The sequence below is a fragment of the Chelonus insularis genome, unplaced genomic scaffold, assembly GCF_013357705.1.
Source record: "Chelonus insularis isolate UGA/USDA-ARS -01 unplaced genomic scaffold, ASM1335770v1 contig_324_pilon, whole genome shotgun sequence".
Taxonomy (NCBI): Eukaryota; Metazoa; Arthropoda; class Insecta; order Hymenoptera; family Braconidae; genus Chelonus; species Chelonus insularis.
In genome coordinates, this window is record NW_023276494.1 from 770,068 (window position 1) to 786,304 (window position 16,237).

Here is a 16,237-nt window from a genome sequence, read left to right on the forward strand (position 1 = left end):
ACATGCAAACATTATATATATATCCTTGATATATTTTAAAAATCTAAAACTACAGTAAAACTTGAGAATTCTATAAGATGAAAATTGTGAATTATAAAATTTATATATCACAGTGTCATTTCAGTCTTATAATTTTTTTCATTGGTAACTTAAAAATAATTTTAATAATATTTTAACTGAATATTTTCCACAAATTATTACAAATTAATAAAATACTCTTTATTTCAAGAAAAAAAAAATTGAAATAGGAAATTTAAATATTTTTAACCTCCCGCTTCTTAAAGATGCTTTTATAATGAAAACAAAATAGAATCCTTATAAACACAAAAAACTTTTCTTAATTAATTAAAAGAAATACTTAAACTGCAAATTAAGAATATTTTTCCATATAAACTCTTTAGATTTTACATTACGAGTAAATTCTACTTCATAACTTCTATCATTAATAGTAACTTTGATGCTTGACAATATAATTAACATTAATATTCATATTAATAATTAACTAGAGTATATCAGTCTTCATTTTTAGGTTTTTAGGAACCTTTGCAAAATAATTTGAGATTTAATGACTGAGTTATTTCTTACAGAATTGGCAAACTGATTTTTAATATAACCAACACTTAATTTTAAAATATAACCTTATTAAATATTCAAATAGAATAGATGATAAAATCATTTGCCAATTCAATATAATTACATACGAATCATTGCAAATATTTGATTAATAATTAATAACAGAATTATTATCAAGGACATAGAACATTATATCTCCATTTTCTCCAAAGATGTAAGCATTGTTTAATACAGATTCAGCGAGTTGAGAATCTGAATCACTTATACTGAGCTGAGGAACTTCAGTCAAAGATATTTCAGAGGCTTCAACCGCACCATGATTAATTTCTGTTGATTGGAGTAATATTTCTGAATCATCAATCAATGTTTCATTACGATTGTCTACTTGGGTTACCTCTGGTATATTTGAAAACGTTTCAGTAACTTCAGGAACTGATAATAAAATTTTTGAATTATCAATATTATCAACATTATCTATCTTCTCTTCATTTAAAGCCGACTTTTCAATTAGTTGATTAACAAACCCTGGTTGATCCCATTCATTACTCAAGCTTTTATGCTGCCTTTCAAAGTGTCTTCTCATACTATGTTTGTGTCTTGCTGTCATCTTACAAAAAGGACAGCGATAAATTATACCACTGTGGGTAGATTGAATGTGTCTTTTCAACTGATACTGACCATGAAAAGACTTATGACAAGATGAGCACGTGAATTTAGATGGTTTTGTATGACCTGTTACGTGTTTATTGAAACTGATTTCGTTGGCAAATTGAGTTGGACAGTGAGGACATTTATGCATTATTTTTTCTGTGTGAATTTGTTTGTAGTGTTTTAAATAATTACATCGTTGGAAAAAGCTCTTGTCACATTTTTCACATTGAAATTTTTTATTTCCATGAAGCAAAACGTGAACATCTAGAGCCTTTTTACTTTTTAATTTTTTTCCACAAACGTCACAAGGTATTTGAGCACTTTGGTGAATTTGTTTGTGTTCTTTTAATACACCAATTCTATGAAAACGTCTCTGACAAATTTCACACTCATACGTTCTTTCTCCATGAGATTTCAAGTGTTGTTTTAAACTGTAAGGAGTTTTAAAAATATCACCACATTTTTCACAAATAGCTGGTTCATCTTCGGTTGACTTTTTTTTAATTTTCTGAATAATTGGTTTAGGTTCTGAATGAAGTTTCATGTGACGATTAAGATGAGCTCGATGAACAAATATCTTATTGCATTGATTACAAATATGCTTTGGAGCATTACATTCATGAGATTTTAATTCTAATGGAGAAGTAAAAGTATTTCTGCACCACTTACATCTATTATGCTCAAAATGTCGAGCCATATGTCTTTTCAAATATTTTTTTACCGCAAATGTTTTTGAACAATATGGACACTCTAAATTAACATTTGTTTTTTGAAAAGAGCACACGTGAGTTAATAAATTTTCTTTTCTCGCAAAAACACCAAGGCATCCAGAACAAATAAATTCTCCAGTATGTTTTCTCAAGTGTCGATAAAGGTAATCAGGTCTTTGGAATTTTTTACCACAAATATCACAATCGAAATTGTTTATTTTTTTATTTGCACTTTCATCATCTGCTGTGATGTCTAGAGAGAGTTCCGATGCAAGTTCATCAACATTAAATCTGACACCATCAGCAGTAGAAATATTATCTGAAAGAATAGAATCTGCCATAGAACTAATATTGATATTAAGGCATTGATTTTCCAAAATAGACTTTAAAGAGGAGTTCAACGAAGAGGATTCCATCAGATTTCCACTATTTTGAAGGAAATCATTCATACTTATAGCATGAGAATCAAGAAGAGAAATATCAGACTGATTTTCTTTATCAGTCATAATTAAAGCACTTTCAGTTATTGTTTTTCCTGATTTAAACTTTTCAAAAATATCTTTCATAGCATCTGAAGTTTGTCCATCCATATCACTCATATTCAAAACAGTTTGAGTATTCTGTTGTTGTTGGTTTGAAGACGTTGGTATACCCATGGTTTCATTACCCATGGCAATATCTGAATGTTTCATAATTTTATGTTTTTCCAAAATGGAGTTATTATAAAATTTTCTATTGCAAATATTACAAAATGCTCCAAGAAGAGGTTTATAATGTTCCATCAAATGTTTGGCATAATTAACGACAGAATTAATTGTTGAAGAACATAAAAGACACGTCCAGTTTTCTTGTTCACATTTAGCACCTAACTGCTGTGCTGGAAGTCGTTCAGCTAATTGTTGGGCTATATCTCTATTTAAAATTTCAACGGAGTCATTTGCAGTCTCCAAACTTCTTATTTCAATATCACGATTCAACACATCACTCTCAACATTAGCAAAATCCATATTATACAGAGGCATTTTCATTTTTAACGCATAATATGGCGCATACCATACTCTAAACTCTTCTCCAGGTGGAATTATCCTCATAACGGTGTAAAAAATATCTTGTTTCACTTGATAACAAATAAGGTTTTGTTCTTTAGCATTAGATGCTGGTAAAATAAAAGACATCCAGTTGCTTAAATCCTCATCTGAATAATCTAAATAACAAGTAGGGACCGATGAATTTCCGAATACTTTAATTGGAAAAAGATTTGCAGGATTCATAGCCCAGTTTCTCTTAGCTTGAAAAGGTCCAAATGTCATTCCTCGTTGGAATTCACGTTTGGCAATTACACTTAATGATCCATCAGCCATTTTTGTAATTTCTAGGTCTTTTGGCAATGTTTGGCGTGCTCGAGAAAGGACAGGAGAATCTTTAATCTGTAAACAATTTTTTAATTTAGTATAAACATTCTTTTGAATTTAATTAATATCATGAATTAAGATTTACTACTTACATATTGTAAATTAGAAAGAAAAGGACACTCATGTGTATCGTGAGATTGACCACAAATGTTACAAACTAAAAGAATATTAAATTATTTTTTTTTTTTTATGTATTAACATCAAGTTATTTAATAAAATATAGTTTTCATAATTTCATTGCATAAGACTTGATATAAATAATTTTGATTGCAATCTTTATTGAGCAATCAATATAAAATCACTTAATAACAAAATAAAAACAGTAAATTACCTAACGATACTGATTGTGTTTTCTTTTCTTCAGGATTATTAATTTTTTCATCATTATCATTTTTTATTATCATCAACTTCTTCAATGGCGGCATCATTTTATCTACAATAATTATTAATATGTTTTTTTTTTTTTCAAAATTAATGCAAAAATTTATAAAAAAATTCATGAACCTACCTTTCGTTTAGAACAACAACTGCATTAAAGTTGTTTGAGGTTATGTAAGGTTAAGTGTTTACAACTTTGGAGTGTAGTATGCTCATTTTTTGACAAAAACAATAACGTTCTTTCATTTGTTTTTCCATCAACTCTACATGTAATACGTTGTATTTTCAAAATACAAACAAATAAACAGGCATTATGACAAGCGTTATTGTAAAAATTATAAATAATTTTTTTTTTTATTACTATAGACATAATCTGTTCAAATTTTTGGTAAGTACTGTTTACAAAAGAGAAGGGATACAAACGATAAAATAATTAAGAAACGATCTGGTTGTTGCAGGAAAATAAATTAATTCATCATGTATAAAAAGCGGATGTTCTACCAAATAGCTCTGAAAATTTGTCCATTTATTGCTTTGCTATTTAGTATTCTTGTAACTGTTATCACATTTTATATAAATCAGGGGCTCTCTTCACTGTTCATTTTCATATCTATTCAGGTTTATTTGAACTGGTATTCAATTTACTCCATCAGCTGTAATGCCACGACTCTAAAACGTATGAATAGAGAACCTAAAAATGACAGTGTAATTTTAACAATAAACTCTGAGTCTCAATCTCCACATAAATTCAAATATTGGTACTGTGAAAAGTGTCTCAACTACACGTATAGACCAACGCAACATTGTATAGGCTGCAACAAATGTTTTCACTTCAGAGATCATCACTGCTTCTTCATTGGTGCTTGCATTATTCAGCAAAATATGGGAAATTTTATTGTAATATGTTTTCATGCATCTTTAGCTTGTTTCTACTCGTTGTCAATTTTGGGTCCTTATTTATATGCAAATTTAGAAGAAACATTTATAAAAGACCCAAGCGTTTTTAATATAATTATTAGTTTTTGTTTTCCAATTGCATTAGCTAGGTATATTTCGGGCAAAACTTCTTGTCTTTTATTAGTAACATTATTTGATGCTCTTTGGTCAGTTGGTTTACTTTGTTTCGCTTACTCAATATGGAAATTATACAGCTGTTTAACTGGAAAACAAAAATATTATGGTGAAATATCTAGAAAACAAGAGTTGAAAGAAGTATTTGGAAGTTATAGACTTTGTAATTTTTTATTTCCGTATAATGGACTTGCCGGTACAAGAGATGTAAATGGAAAATATCAATTGAAGGAAGTTTAGTTTTTTATTTTCAATCTTAAGATGTATATTTATGCTTACTGAAATTAAAATACAGTTAAATTTGTAGAATATTTTTCTATCAATTATCAAATTTTTTACGAAACATCTATTCACTTTTTGGACTTTAAAACAATCATTTACAATTATCAATCCGTTGTGAAATAAATATATGTACATCTCACAAATTTGAGCGTTTATGATAATCAAAACGGAGTAAATTTGATTTATAGATTAAATATAAAATTAAATGCATTGTAGCATTTAAGTTCATTCAGTCATGTGCTATGGTTTTCAGGTTAACATTTGATTATAGTACTATTGAGTAAACTTTACAATTCAGTATGGTGTATATGATGATTTTTGAAGTCAGATGGATTTATAAACAAGCCTTCCATAGCTTGCCACTGAGTATGGCCACTTGATGAGTGTTCTCCTACTACTTCAGCTTGCCCTGCGATAGGCGACCCATAAGTTCTACCACTGACTGATAAATATCTGAAAATATCAATAGATAATATAGTACATTGAGAAACTGGGATAATAACTAAAGTTAAGAAATAATGGTGATTATTTTGTAATGTCATGCTAGTTTAATTGGGTTAACTTAATAAAGCATACGTTTGAGTATCTATATGTTGAAGCATCACAGGCTCTTGTCTTTCCCAAAAATCTGATTGACAAACAACCTTCCAATGATCTCCAGTATCTCCTTCACCTTTAGTATCACCATAAGCTGATACTTCTTGCTTTCCACTCAGAGGGGAACGAACCAAGTGTGAATGAAGATTTTTTTTTGTATTTACGTGTTCTAACCTAATAGTTCCACCACATTTGATTGGTTTACTAATAAGGATTAAATAACCAAATTATTTTTAATTTAAAAAAATATTACAAGATAAATTGTTTATGTTTTAAGAGATTTCAAATAAAAATTACCCTCTAGCACAAAATTTTCCTGTAGGAGCTTTTATTAGCCAGTAAGAATTAGCATCTTCTTTAGCTTCTGTAGCAGTAACTGATTGTTGACCACTGCCACTACCATATTTTACATCATGAGAGTGTAGTCTGACATTGTAATCAACATTTAATAATTTTAATACTGAACTACAAGTTACATATCGGTTTCCATTCACTGAAAATAATATTTAAATTTATGTTAATTAATGTAAAAATATAATGATTTATAGTTCATTTGAAAGTTTTTGAAAAGACAAAATCATTGTTAAAATAGTTACCTGTCAATATATTTGATAATGATGAAAAAATAATTAAAAAATACAGAAAGAGCTGATTTATCGTCCACCGCGTGGCCATTTTTAAAGAACTGTCAGCAAAATGCGTGGGCTTTTCTTATTGGTACAAATAAATTTACCTCCTATTAAAACTACACTATCGATCGAGGCACTTGGAATATTCATGTAACGATATTATTTTTTAATTGTAAATTATATATCTAATATAATAAGTATCTATGTATATTCACATATTAAAACATGAAAAAGTAATGTGATAACATATGATTTTTGAATACAAAAAAAAAAATATTCACTATTGATAAGCTAACTTTGTTCTCTACTGATTAAAATACGGATTCCTATTTTACCGACAGTAGACCAACCATTATAGTGACTTTTATTTTTCCCTAGAAAAGAGTATTTAGTTATTTTATTTTTCAACTATTGGCATAACTGGTTGAAAAGTCAGTTGTTCACTTTAAAAGAATTGAGTAAAGATGGACTCTCGTATAAAATTTATCTGATGAATCGTTTGGCAGTTTCTGAAGTATTAATTAATAATCTTATTGTGTTAAATAAAAATCTTAAACATTATCTAAAAAGTTATTCAATTGGATTTATTAATGTGTATGCTTAATAATTAAAAATGATTGTTCAGGAACCAGTTCAAGTAAGTAAAGTGCATAGGCGGATCGATGAAAGAGAGAGATAAAAATTGAGAGAGTAAGAGCAAAAGAGAGAGAATACAGTGCAGTCTCTAATTGTATGTGCAATTCTCTAGTCTCTGCGCATCTACACTTACTAATATTGACAACTCAACATATCAATACTCCAATTTTTATCCTTTGAGACATTTATGTATTTGTTCCATTTACGTCAATGCCAGCACTATATTTTCTCAGTCTTTCTAGTCTCAATCTGTCGTCCAAAACTACCGAATCATTATTCTCAGCAGTTCTCATTTGCTAATCACCTTATTATTCGTTTTTTGATAAAATCATGCTATTATATCGAACAATTTCACTTACTTGTATTATCGAATCAAATAGTCTTTGTTGATTTTAGTACAAATTGGATGAACTGCCTTATCGAATCTAGACTGTCATTAAAAATTCGAGTTCTTCTATCGATAAAAAATAAACATCAGTTTATAAGAATAATTTTTCATATAAAAGTAACATAATTTCACTGATACTTTGGAGTACATTGATACATTATCATCTTTTTCATCTATTTACGTGAAGAACAGTTATTATGAGTTGTATAAACGTCACAAAAACGTAAAAGAACTAATATATTCTAATTTGACATTTTATTTTATGAAAAAAAAATATTTATTCAAAGTTATTTACATAAAAAAAACTTAGTTTTTTGAAAAATCAAAATCCTAGTAATTAAATAAATTTGATAATTTTTCTATTATTACTTATGTGATGAGTTTCAGTATAATTGAATATAATAAAATTGCACAAAAAAATAGAAACTATTAAACAGTGAAAATACTTCTCTAACAGTACCTTGCCAATAATTAATTCATATAAGTTTATTCTGTAATCAATTATATGATAAGAAATTTAAAAATTGGTTATTAAATGTCATCATATTTTTCAGGCTGCCATATGGCACTGTCTTAACCATTATGCCTATGCTGACGCTATTTTTCTAGCAGAACGACTCTTCGCAGAAGGTAATTAACACATTCATCTAAAAAATTATAAATAATTCATTAAATCACTAAATAAACTTTGCATCATTCAACTAATTCTAACTGTTGTTGATGGTATTTTTTCATATAAAAGCAGTAAAATACGCGAGAAAAAAGTACAATTGTATGATTTCTTTGTTTCAGATATAAAGTAAAAGCAATTTATGAAAAACTTTCTTTTCTGTTCATATGAAAATAACTGTATAAAATAAAACTCTAGAATATATAATCGAGCTTGAAAATTAATTAAATTACTAATTGAATATTGATTTATTAATAGAAATTTTGCCTTCATTTCAGTTGACACAGAAGATACGCTTTTCCTATTAGCTACATGTTATTATCGTGCTGGAAGAGTACGACAGGCCCATGGATTGTTAAGTAAAAAGGCTCCAAGTTCATCTCAATGTCGTTTTCTTCTAGCAAAATGTTGTTATGATCTCGAAAAATATGCAGAAGCCGAAGCAGCCATTGTTGATGGCTATTATAAACAGTTGAAAAATTTAGAAGAAATAATTCATCAATTTGGTGATCAAGCATGTTTTTCCTTACAAATAATTGCTAAAATTTATTATAAAATGACAAGAACTGCTAAAGCTAACGAGGCTCATAAACTAGCTCTCAAATTAAATCCATTTCTTTGGCATTCATTCGAAGAACTTTGTAATGTTGGAGAAAAAGTTGATCCTAATAAAGTTTTTCAATTAGATAAACTAGAAAATTTTGCAATGTGTCATGGAACTAATCAATTAAATTATATTTCGGAACCAGAAATAATTATTCCTAATAATAATAATTCACCAACGCCAAATAATAATCTGTAAGTAATTTTTCATAAATCTTTGTTAAATCAATCCTTAAACCGCAAAACAACATTTATGATTATTGATAAGAATTTTTCAATAATATTTAATTAATTTTTTTAGAACTCCAACACAAGCTGTTATTGTAAACGGTATAACACCAACTATTCGATTGTACTCAATAGAAGAAACACCACAGCCACAATCAATTTTGTACACAAATCCACCAACGATATCTCCCCGTGGAAAACCTCCCAGATATAGAAGTATGTTCAGTAATTCTCTAAGTCCTTTAACACCAAGTTTCGGAATTCTTCCATTGGATAATAACACTCCAGAACCTGCTGTTATCCCTTCACATGTCACTCTCACAGAGGCGAATGATCAAAAAAGCTTAGCCAAGAGAGTAAGCAGTTTTCGTGCTCATGTAGGCGTAAGTTTTTTTTTTCTATTTTATTTTTTTCATTTTTTGAATTCAAAAATCTTTGAAAAGTTGTGTTGACAAGAAAAAAATAAAATGAAAAATTACTCAGAAAAGTAATTAGTTTGTGTTTCTTTCTAGCAATTAATGTCTAGAAAAGATACTCCATTGCAACAAGGAAAACCAGTTTTTTCTCAGTCCGGAAATACTAGTAATACTGCCAATATTGTAACCGTTACTCCAACGACACCAACTCCAACACCACCAGCGCTTCAAAATACAAATGTTCGACGATCTTCTCGGCTTTTTAGCCACAGTTATTCAGTTAAGGTAACACATTTCCAAAAAAATATTATTTGAAAATATATACCACATCATGATTTATTAATAATGATATTTTTTAGGAAAACAATAAATCTCCGAATAGAAATAAATTTGTGACGCCAAAGTCGCCGTCACGCAAGACCAAAGCCCGTTTATCAAAGACTAATTTAAACAAGACCTCATTTAATGAATTGAATGAACGAAATAGAAATGAGAAAGAAAAAAGTGAGACAATAACTTCAGAAAAAATGGTAGCAACAACTAATGCATTAAATCAGACCAATGCTACACACTGCGCTGTAATGGTTCAAAAACAATGTACTGAAGGATTGATGTCTCTTTTGAGAGACCTTGGCATGGCTTATCAACATTTGAGTCAATTTAACTGTTCACAAGCAGTAGAAATTCTTTCAGTTTTACCAGAGCATCATTACACCACTGGTTGGGTATTATCGATGCTGGCAAAAGCTCATTTTGAGATGAATGATTATAAGACAGCTGCAAGCTTCTTTGCGGAAGTTAGACAACTGGAACCACAACGAATGGATCTGATGGAAATTTACAGCACGGTTCTATGGCATTTACACGCTGAGGTTCAGCTTTCAACATTGGCTCAAGAACTTGTTTCTGAAGATAGAAACTCACCAGCCGCTTGGTGTGCTACCGGAAATCTTTTCTCAGCACAAACTGAACACGAGACAGCGATAAAATTCTTCCAGCGTGCTATCCAAGTAGATCCAAGTTTTCCTTATGCTTATACTCTACTTGGACACGAGTACGTGATGACAGAGGAGCTTGATAAAGCGATAACAGCGTTTAGAAATGCTATAAGACTTGATCCAAGGCATTACAATGCTTGGTTTGGTCTAGGGACCATTTTTTCTAAACAAGAACAATATAGCCTAGCTGAAGTACACTTTAAACGTGCTCTTCAAATCAATCCTTATCATTCTGCTATTATGTGCCACATTGGTGTTGTTCAACATGCTCTTAAGAAAACTGATCAAGCGCTACGAACTCTTAGTGCTGCTATTGCTAATGCTCCGAATGATACTCTCTGTAAGTTTCATAGAGCTAGTATTAACTTCTCTATTGGACGATACGCCGATGCGCTAAAAGAATTTGAAGAGCTGAAGAACATTGCTCCCAAAGAGTCTCTAGTCTATTATTCAATAGGAAAGGTATCTATTATTTTTTATTATTATTTTTTTTAAATTCTTAATTGAACTTCTTTTAATGGAACACACCAATGAATGACTATTACAATATTACTATTTTATTAAACAATAATTTCTGTTATTTAGAGATGATCAGATTCATAAAAAATTAGGTAATACTCATTTAGCTTTGATGTACTTTAGTTGGGCAACAGACTTAGATCCCAAAGGTGTCAATAGTCAAATAAAAGAAGCTATATTAAGTCCTGGCCAAGGAGACGAAGAAACACCAGTAACGCAATCAGGTAAAAAATCTTCATCAATTAATGTCATAAATTTTGAAATAAATTAAAAGCAAAGTCAAAAATATTAATAATTTTATTTTTAGGAAATGAACCATTAAATAACAGTATGACAGAACAAGAAAGCGACACAACGCGAGAATTAACAGGTGAAGGGAGTGGACTCTCGAGAACTGTTAGTATGGAAGCTCATGCAGATGATAGCGATGACAGTTTATGAAGACTTCGAATAAGTCGAATAAATAATACCTTTACAACTCAGTTTAATTCGACAACACGTCACTACACCCGACGACAGCTTCAGCGGCGACACCGTCATCGACGAATCCACTAATTAAAAAAAAAAAAAAAATTTATAAACAGCTATAAATTCATAACGGCAAAAAAATTAAAACCCGTATTAATGTAATCTTCTGTCATCTAAATAATCGTAAAAAAGATTTATTATTGAACTAATTTTTAAATTAAATAGTCGCAGGTTGGACTTTAAATTAAACTTAATAACTAATTGGAACTTTGAGTAATAATTTAATTATAGGATAAATTTTTTTATGATTCAAAATCGTTTATGTTTGATATGAGTTCATGTTTGATTGAAAAAACAGGAACAAAAGAGTGAAATGAGTTAAACTTTTATGCAAGAGTATTGTTTAAATGATTGCGGATTATTCAAGACTGTTTCGCGATTTATTTCCTTTGATAATTGTACGCTGTGTGTTCTGTATATTTTATACGTTAAAAAAATTTTTTCCTTTTTTTGCAATTCCATCAACAAAATACATGAATATTATTAATATTAATTATATTATTTGAACTAATAATAATAGTAATTGAGTGATGGATTTTTAAATTAAAATGTGGCTTGAAAAAAAAGGAAAAGATATGAGTCCTGTGTAAATGTAAATTATTATTAGTAATATTTTATTGTTACGGTTATTATAATGATAATAATTAATAATTAGTTATTTAAGATATTGCTGAATATGTCTGGGCTGTTAAAGAAGCCGTATAAAAGTAAAATATATGAGAGTGCAATTGGATTCGCGTTGTCGATCGTTTATGTTAACCAGCAAAAAGCAAATAAATATTCAAAAATAATTAATATTATTATTATTACAATTATAATTATAAATTTTATTATTATTATTAATTGAAAAGAAATTAATATACGACTGAATTATTCAAATCAAGTAAAACGAATCGACAGTAAACCAAGCATAGTATTTAAAAATAAAAGTATACACACGTCATTAAATTATTCAATAAAATACCGGACTTTCATATGACCGTGAAATTTCGGTGAAAATATACATAATAAATAAACGAATAAAAAATGCATTTCACTTGCATTTTTTTCCCTTTCATTAGTTTTTATATACTGCGTGTTCTTTAGTGAAGTTACCAACGATTTAAATAATTTTATGCAAGAAATATATAGTCGTAGGTTAAATCATTTGCGCAATTGGAACGTCAACCAGTACATTCTCTCTACTTAATTATACATATATTGATCAATAAATAATTTATCAAGGCAGTTAAGTTTGTCTTATCTAACCAAATAAAGAAAATAAATTTTTATCAAAGATACTGCCAGAATCTGCTGTCGTTACCAATTGATAACGAGGTTTCAAGTCATATTCTACTCTTCTACTTTCGAATTCATTGGAACGAATTAGCAAACAATCAAAATGGATACCACAAGCGTGGAAACAGGTGGGTGGAATAATTCAACTCATTAAAAGATGATTAATTATTAATTCGTTTCAGTTCTTGGGCCAACAAGAGTTTCTCAACTAGGGAAAACTCTAACTCATGAACACCTGACTTTAGACTTCAACAAATTTTACGTTCCTCCACCGAAATTATTGGAAAACTATTTCCAAAGCAAAAAAATTGATCTAACTAATGTAGGACTTGTTAAACAGTATCCTTACAGTAGTTCATATAATGTTAATTTTAATGATGATGATACTTTAGTAGCTGTTTTGGAAGACGTGAAAATGTTTAAAAAGTTTGGGGGAGGAACAATCGTTGAAAATACTAGTTATGGAATCAGAAGAGATATTCCATTTGCGAAGAAAGTTAGTCAAGAGACTGGAGTAAATATTATCATCGGAACAGGCAAGTTCATCAGTGTATAAATATTATAAAGTTTTTTGATTGAGGAATTATTCAGTGTTTATAAATGATTAGACATATTCAAGATTAAATATTTTTCATATGTGTAAATAAATTTTTAATAACATCGTCTTTTAAAAGATAATAAACTCCATTCTGAAATAGAAAATTTTTTAATATCTCAATAGAGTAAAGTAAACTATCTTTCCTGTAATTTTTCACTTGAATTCAACAGAAATAAATCTGTTTAAGCATTTAACCGGAAAATTAACAACGAAATTAGTAAATTGAAATTGAAAAGAAGAAATTGTATAGTAACATTTTTTTTATTAACTTGCTCTATTTTTAAGTTGAAATAAAATTTGTTCAAAATAAATAGTAGAAATTTTTCCACAGGACATTATGTTGAAGCTGTCCAAAACATGTCAGTTCTTATGATGAGTGAAGAGAAGATATATGATTTAGTGATGAAAGAGTTGACTCAAGGTTGTGAAGAATTTCCTGAAGTCAAGGCAGGATTTATTGGAGAAGTTGGAAGTTCTTGGCCGATTACTGGTAATTGGAAAAAAGATTGAAGTTGGCTATTTCCATTAGAACATTAATGTGTTAGGTAGTAAGAGAAGAAAACAAGTAGTATATACTTGTGTAATTAATATTTTATCATGTTTCATTACTTTGAGTTGTCTAGAGTTGCTTTGATAAAATATAAAAGGTCACTCGATTATTCATAGCGAGGAGTATCAAAATTTCACCATTTGAATTTTTCATAAAGAATATTATTTACTTTTCTCTGTAATTTCTCTCTCATTTTTATCAAAAATAGAGATGGGAAATTTTTCTGTTAGTTGGGATCAATTTTCAGCAAATGGAAATTTCACGCTGAAATTCCTTCTGTCCTCCAGTCCAATAAATGATCATCAACACTGTTTTGCTTTCCAATGACTTTCACCTTTGCCAAATATCACTTGAAGAAATAAAATACCATCAAAAATAATTCCTCCCAACGTATGTATACCTCTCTTCGCAAACATATCTGGGTTATTTTACACCCTAAGGGTGGCATTTAAACTCAACCTCTTTCACGCCTATCACTCACACCTTCTCAAACTTACTACTGTCACACTCTAAATTACATTCAATATCATCCCCCAATACACATTCCTATCAAGTAAATATATTTTCTGTTTTAGATTTCGAAAAGAGAGCTATCCGTTCTGCTGCTCAAGTCCAAGAACAGCTTGGATCACCTATTTCATTTCATCCTGGAAGGAACCCACAAGCACCTTTTGAAATCATGAGAATATTCCTTGAAGCCGGTGGAGACCCTCGGAAAACTATTATGTCACATCTAGACAGTAAAATACAGGATATAGCATATAGGATACTACTTTTATCAAAGTTGATTTTAATTGATAATCTTCCTGAGTAGGATCAATCCCGGAGAAAGCTGAATTATTGGAATTTGCTAAGCTCAGAAGTTACTGTCAGTTCGACTTATTCGGTACCGAATGCTCTTATTATCAACTCGATGAGAAGACAGACATGCCTTCTGATGCTCAGAGACTTCAAAGAATTGGTTGGATTAAGGAAGATAGAGGAATTGAACAAATTCTGATGAGTCATGATATCCACACTAAGCATCGTCTGGTTTGTAAAATAAAACAATAATGATAAAACTGAAAAATTTCATCTTTATCTGAAACGACAGAAGTTCCTAGTAAAAGAATTAGTCATGATTGCTTATCCCATACATGAATTTATAATAGAACTGAATAATTCTGTGGACAGTTTTATTTTAATAGTAATATAAAATATTGAAAACCTAACTGTTTTTTCAAGTTGGATTTGTTAAAACTAATGAAATGAACACACCAACTGGCGTGAAAAATTTCATAAAAACTTGATATTCAAAAAATTAAATTAATTTCTTATTATTGTTGATAGAATACTCATTTTTTACAGTTGGAATTATTCTAGTTTTTATCGATTTGAATAAAAAAAAATGACAATTGCAGATGAAAAGATATTTAAATCATATTTCTATGAAAAATAAGTTGAAACAAATAAATGGTTAAATAACTTTAGCTGCAGGAACTTTTACAAGATTAACAAGAGAATTAATAATTCTATCAAAACAACGTATTTTCTAATTCTGGAGTTTGTTTTTTTTTTCTTTAAAAAAGATCTTTTTACTAGATTTTTTTAATTATTAAACCTTTAGAAACTTCAAGTCTAACTATTGATTGATTTGCAAGGATAAAACAAACTTATCAAATTTTACTTCCGTATAAAAAATGTAGCTGTCATAAACATATGGATTTCTTTCTAGAAAATATTTTCATCCAAACAAAATGCTACTAACAAACCTCAAATAGTTGAATGATTAATTGAAAAATGTTAATGAAAAAGACCAACAAATAAATCGTTCATTATTAATAGATTAATCAACACTAATTGATTTTTTCTTAATAATAAATTGCATTATTTCAGGTTCGATACGGTGGTCATGGTTATTCTCACATCCTCATAAACATTGTCCCAAGAATGTTAGCAAAGGGCTTCAGCCCCGAAGAAATCGATGCTATTACAATCGTTAATCCAAAGACATGGTTATCTCGTAGAGAATAGACGATAATAATCTATCACTTAAAGCTTAAACCTTAAAGCTTAGAGATCGAAAAGCTTAAAAAAGCTTTTAAAAAAGTTTATCCTCAAAAATCCCAATATTCTGTAAAGAGAGAAAATGATAAAATCAATACTTGATTACAATCATTTAATTTACTTATCAAATACATACAATACAATTAATAAAAATTATGTAACTTTAATAAATATTGATAAAAACAACAATGTTGTTATGTATTGATCAATGAATCTATAAATAAATCTTTTTCAAGTAAACGATAATATTTCCAATTGTGTATCATTTATTTTTCACTAGAGGGCATATTTTGTATAAAAAAAAGGGGAATTTAAAAAAATCTCAAAAAGTCGACAAAAAAATATAAAAAAATCATTTTATTACTTACCTATACACCTCTATGAACTTGTAATTGTGTTGGACTAGGTGGGGTTAGTCGTTTTTTATCGCGCATGCGCCATAATCATTTGGACAAAGCCGCGAGGCAAAGGTCCAA

At 29.2% G+C, this 16,237-nt stretch overlaps 5 protein-coding genes across 5 annotated transcripts; 3 read left to right on the plus strand and 2 right to left on the minus strand.

Annotated features, from left to right (window-relative positions):
- Window positions 1-278: 278 nt before the first annotated feature.
- Window positions 279-3,989, minus strand: LOC118065928 (PR domain zinc finger protein 15-like). The gene is made up of 4 exons (XM_035081551.1): window positions 3,855-3,989; window positions 3,678-3,779; window positions 3,439-3,503; window positions 279-3,361 (listed from the first exon to the last, which is right to left on the minus strand). The coding sequence occupies exons 2-4, from the start codon at window positions 3,772-3,774 to the stop codon at window positions 722-724; spliced, it is 2,802 nt and encodes a 933-aa protein (XP_034937442.1). The 5' UTR covers window positions 3,775-3,779; window positions 3,855-3,989; the 3' UTR covers window positions 279-721.
- On the plus strand, window positions 3,973-5,668 carry LOC118065929 (palmitoyltransferase ZDHHC22-like). The gene is made up of 2 exons (XM_035081552.1): window positions 3,973-4,112; window positions 4,183-5,668. Exon 2 carries the CDS (start codon window positions 4,202-4,204, stop codon window positions 5,033-5,035), a length of 834 nt encoding a protein of 277 aa, XP_034937443.1. The 5' UTR covers window positions 3,973-4,112; window positions 4,183-4,201; the 3' UTR covers window positions 5,036-5,668.
- LOC118065930 (stromal cell-derived factor 2) lies at window positions 5,331-6,403 on the minus strand. The gene is made up of 4 exons (XM_035081553.1): window positions 6,271-6,403; window positions 5,972-6,167; window positions 5,654-5,878; window positions 5,331-5,530 (listed from the first exon to the last, which is right to left on the minus strand). The coding sequence occupies exons 1-4, from the start codon at window positions 6,347-6,349 to the stop codon at window positions 5,365-5,367; spliced, it is 666 nt and encodes a 221-aa protein (XP_034937444.1). The 5' UTR covers window positions 6,350-6,403; the 3' UTR covers window positions 5,331-5,364.
- A 339-nt stretch (window positions 6,404-6,742) lies between these two features.
- Window positions 6,743-12,080, plus strand: Cdc27 (cell division cycle protein 27). Its single transcript, XM_035081441.1, has 8 exons — window positions 6,743-6,940; window positions 7,882-7,957; window positions 8,276-8,795; window positions 8,902-9,211; window positions 9,341-9,529; window positions 9,604-10,704; window positions 10,838-10,985; window positions 11,069-12,080. Exons 1-8 carry the CDS (start codon window positions 6,917-6,919, stop codon window positions 11,200-11,202), a joined length of 2,502 nt encoding a protein of 833 aa, XP_034937332.1. The 5' UTR covers window positions 6,743-6,916; the 3' UTR covers window positions 11,203-12,080.
- Window positions 12,081-12,534: 454 nt separating this feature from the next.
- LOC118065884 (phosphotriesterase-related protein) lies at window positions 12,535-15,953 on the plus strand. Its single transcript, XM_035081442.1, has 6 exons — window positions 12,535-12,695; window positions 12,750-13,103; window positions 13,497-13,655; window positions 14,291-14,455; window positions 14,530-14,747; window positions 15,591-15,953. The coding sequence occupies exons 1-6, from the start codon at window positions 12,671-12,673 to the stop codon at window positions 15,726-15,728; spliced, it is 1,059 nt and encodes a 352-aa protein (XP_034937333.1). The 5' UTR covers window positions 12,535-12,670; the 3' UTR covers window positions 15,729-15,953.
- Window positions 15,954-16,237: the final 284 nt, after the last annotated feature.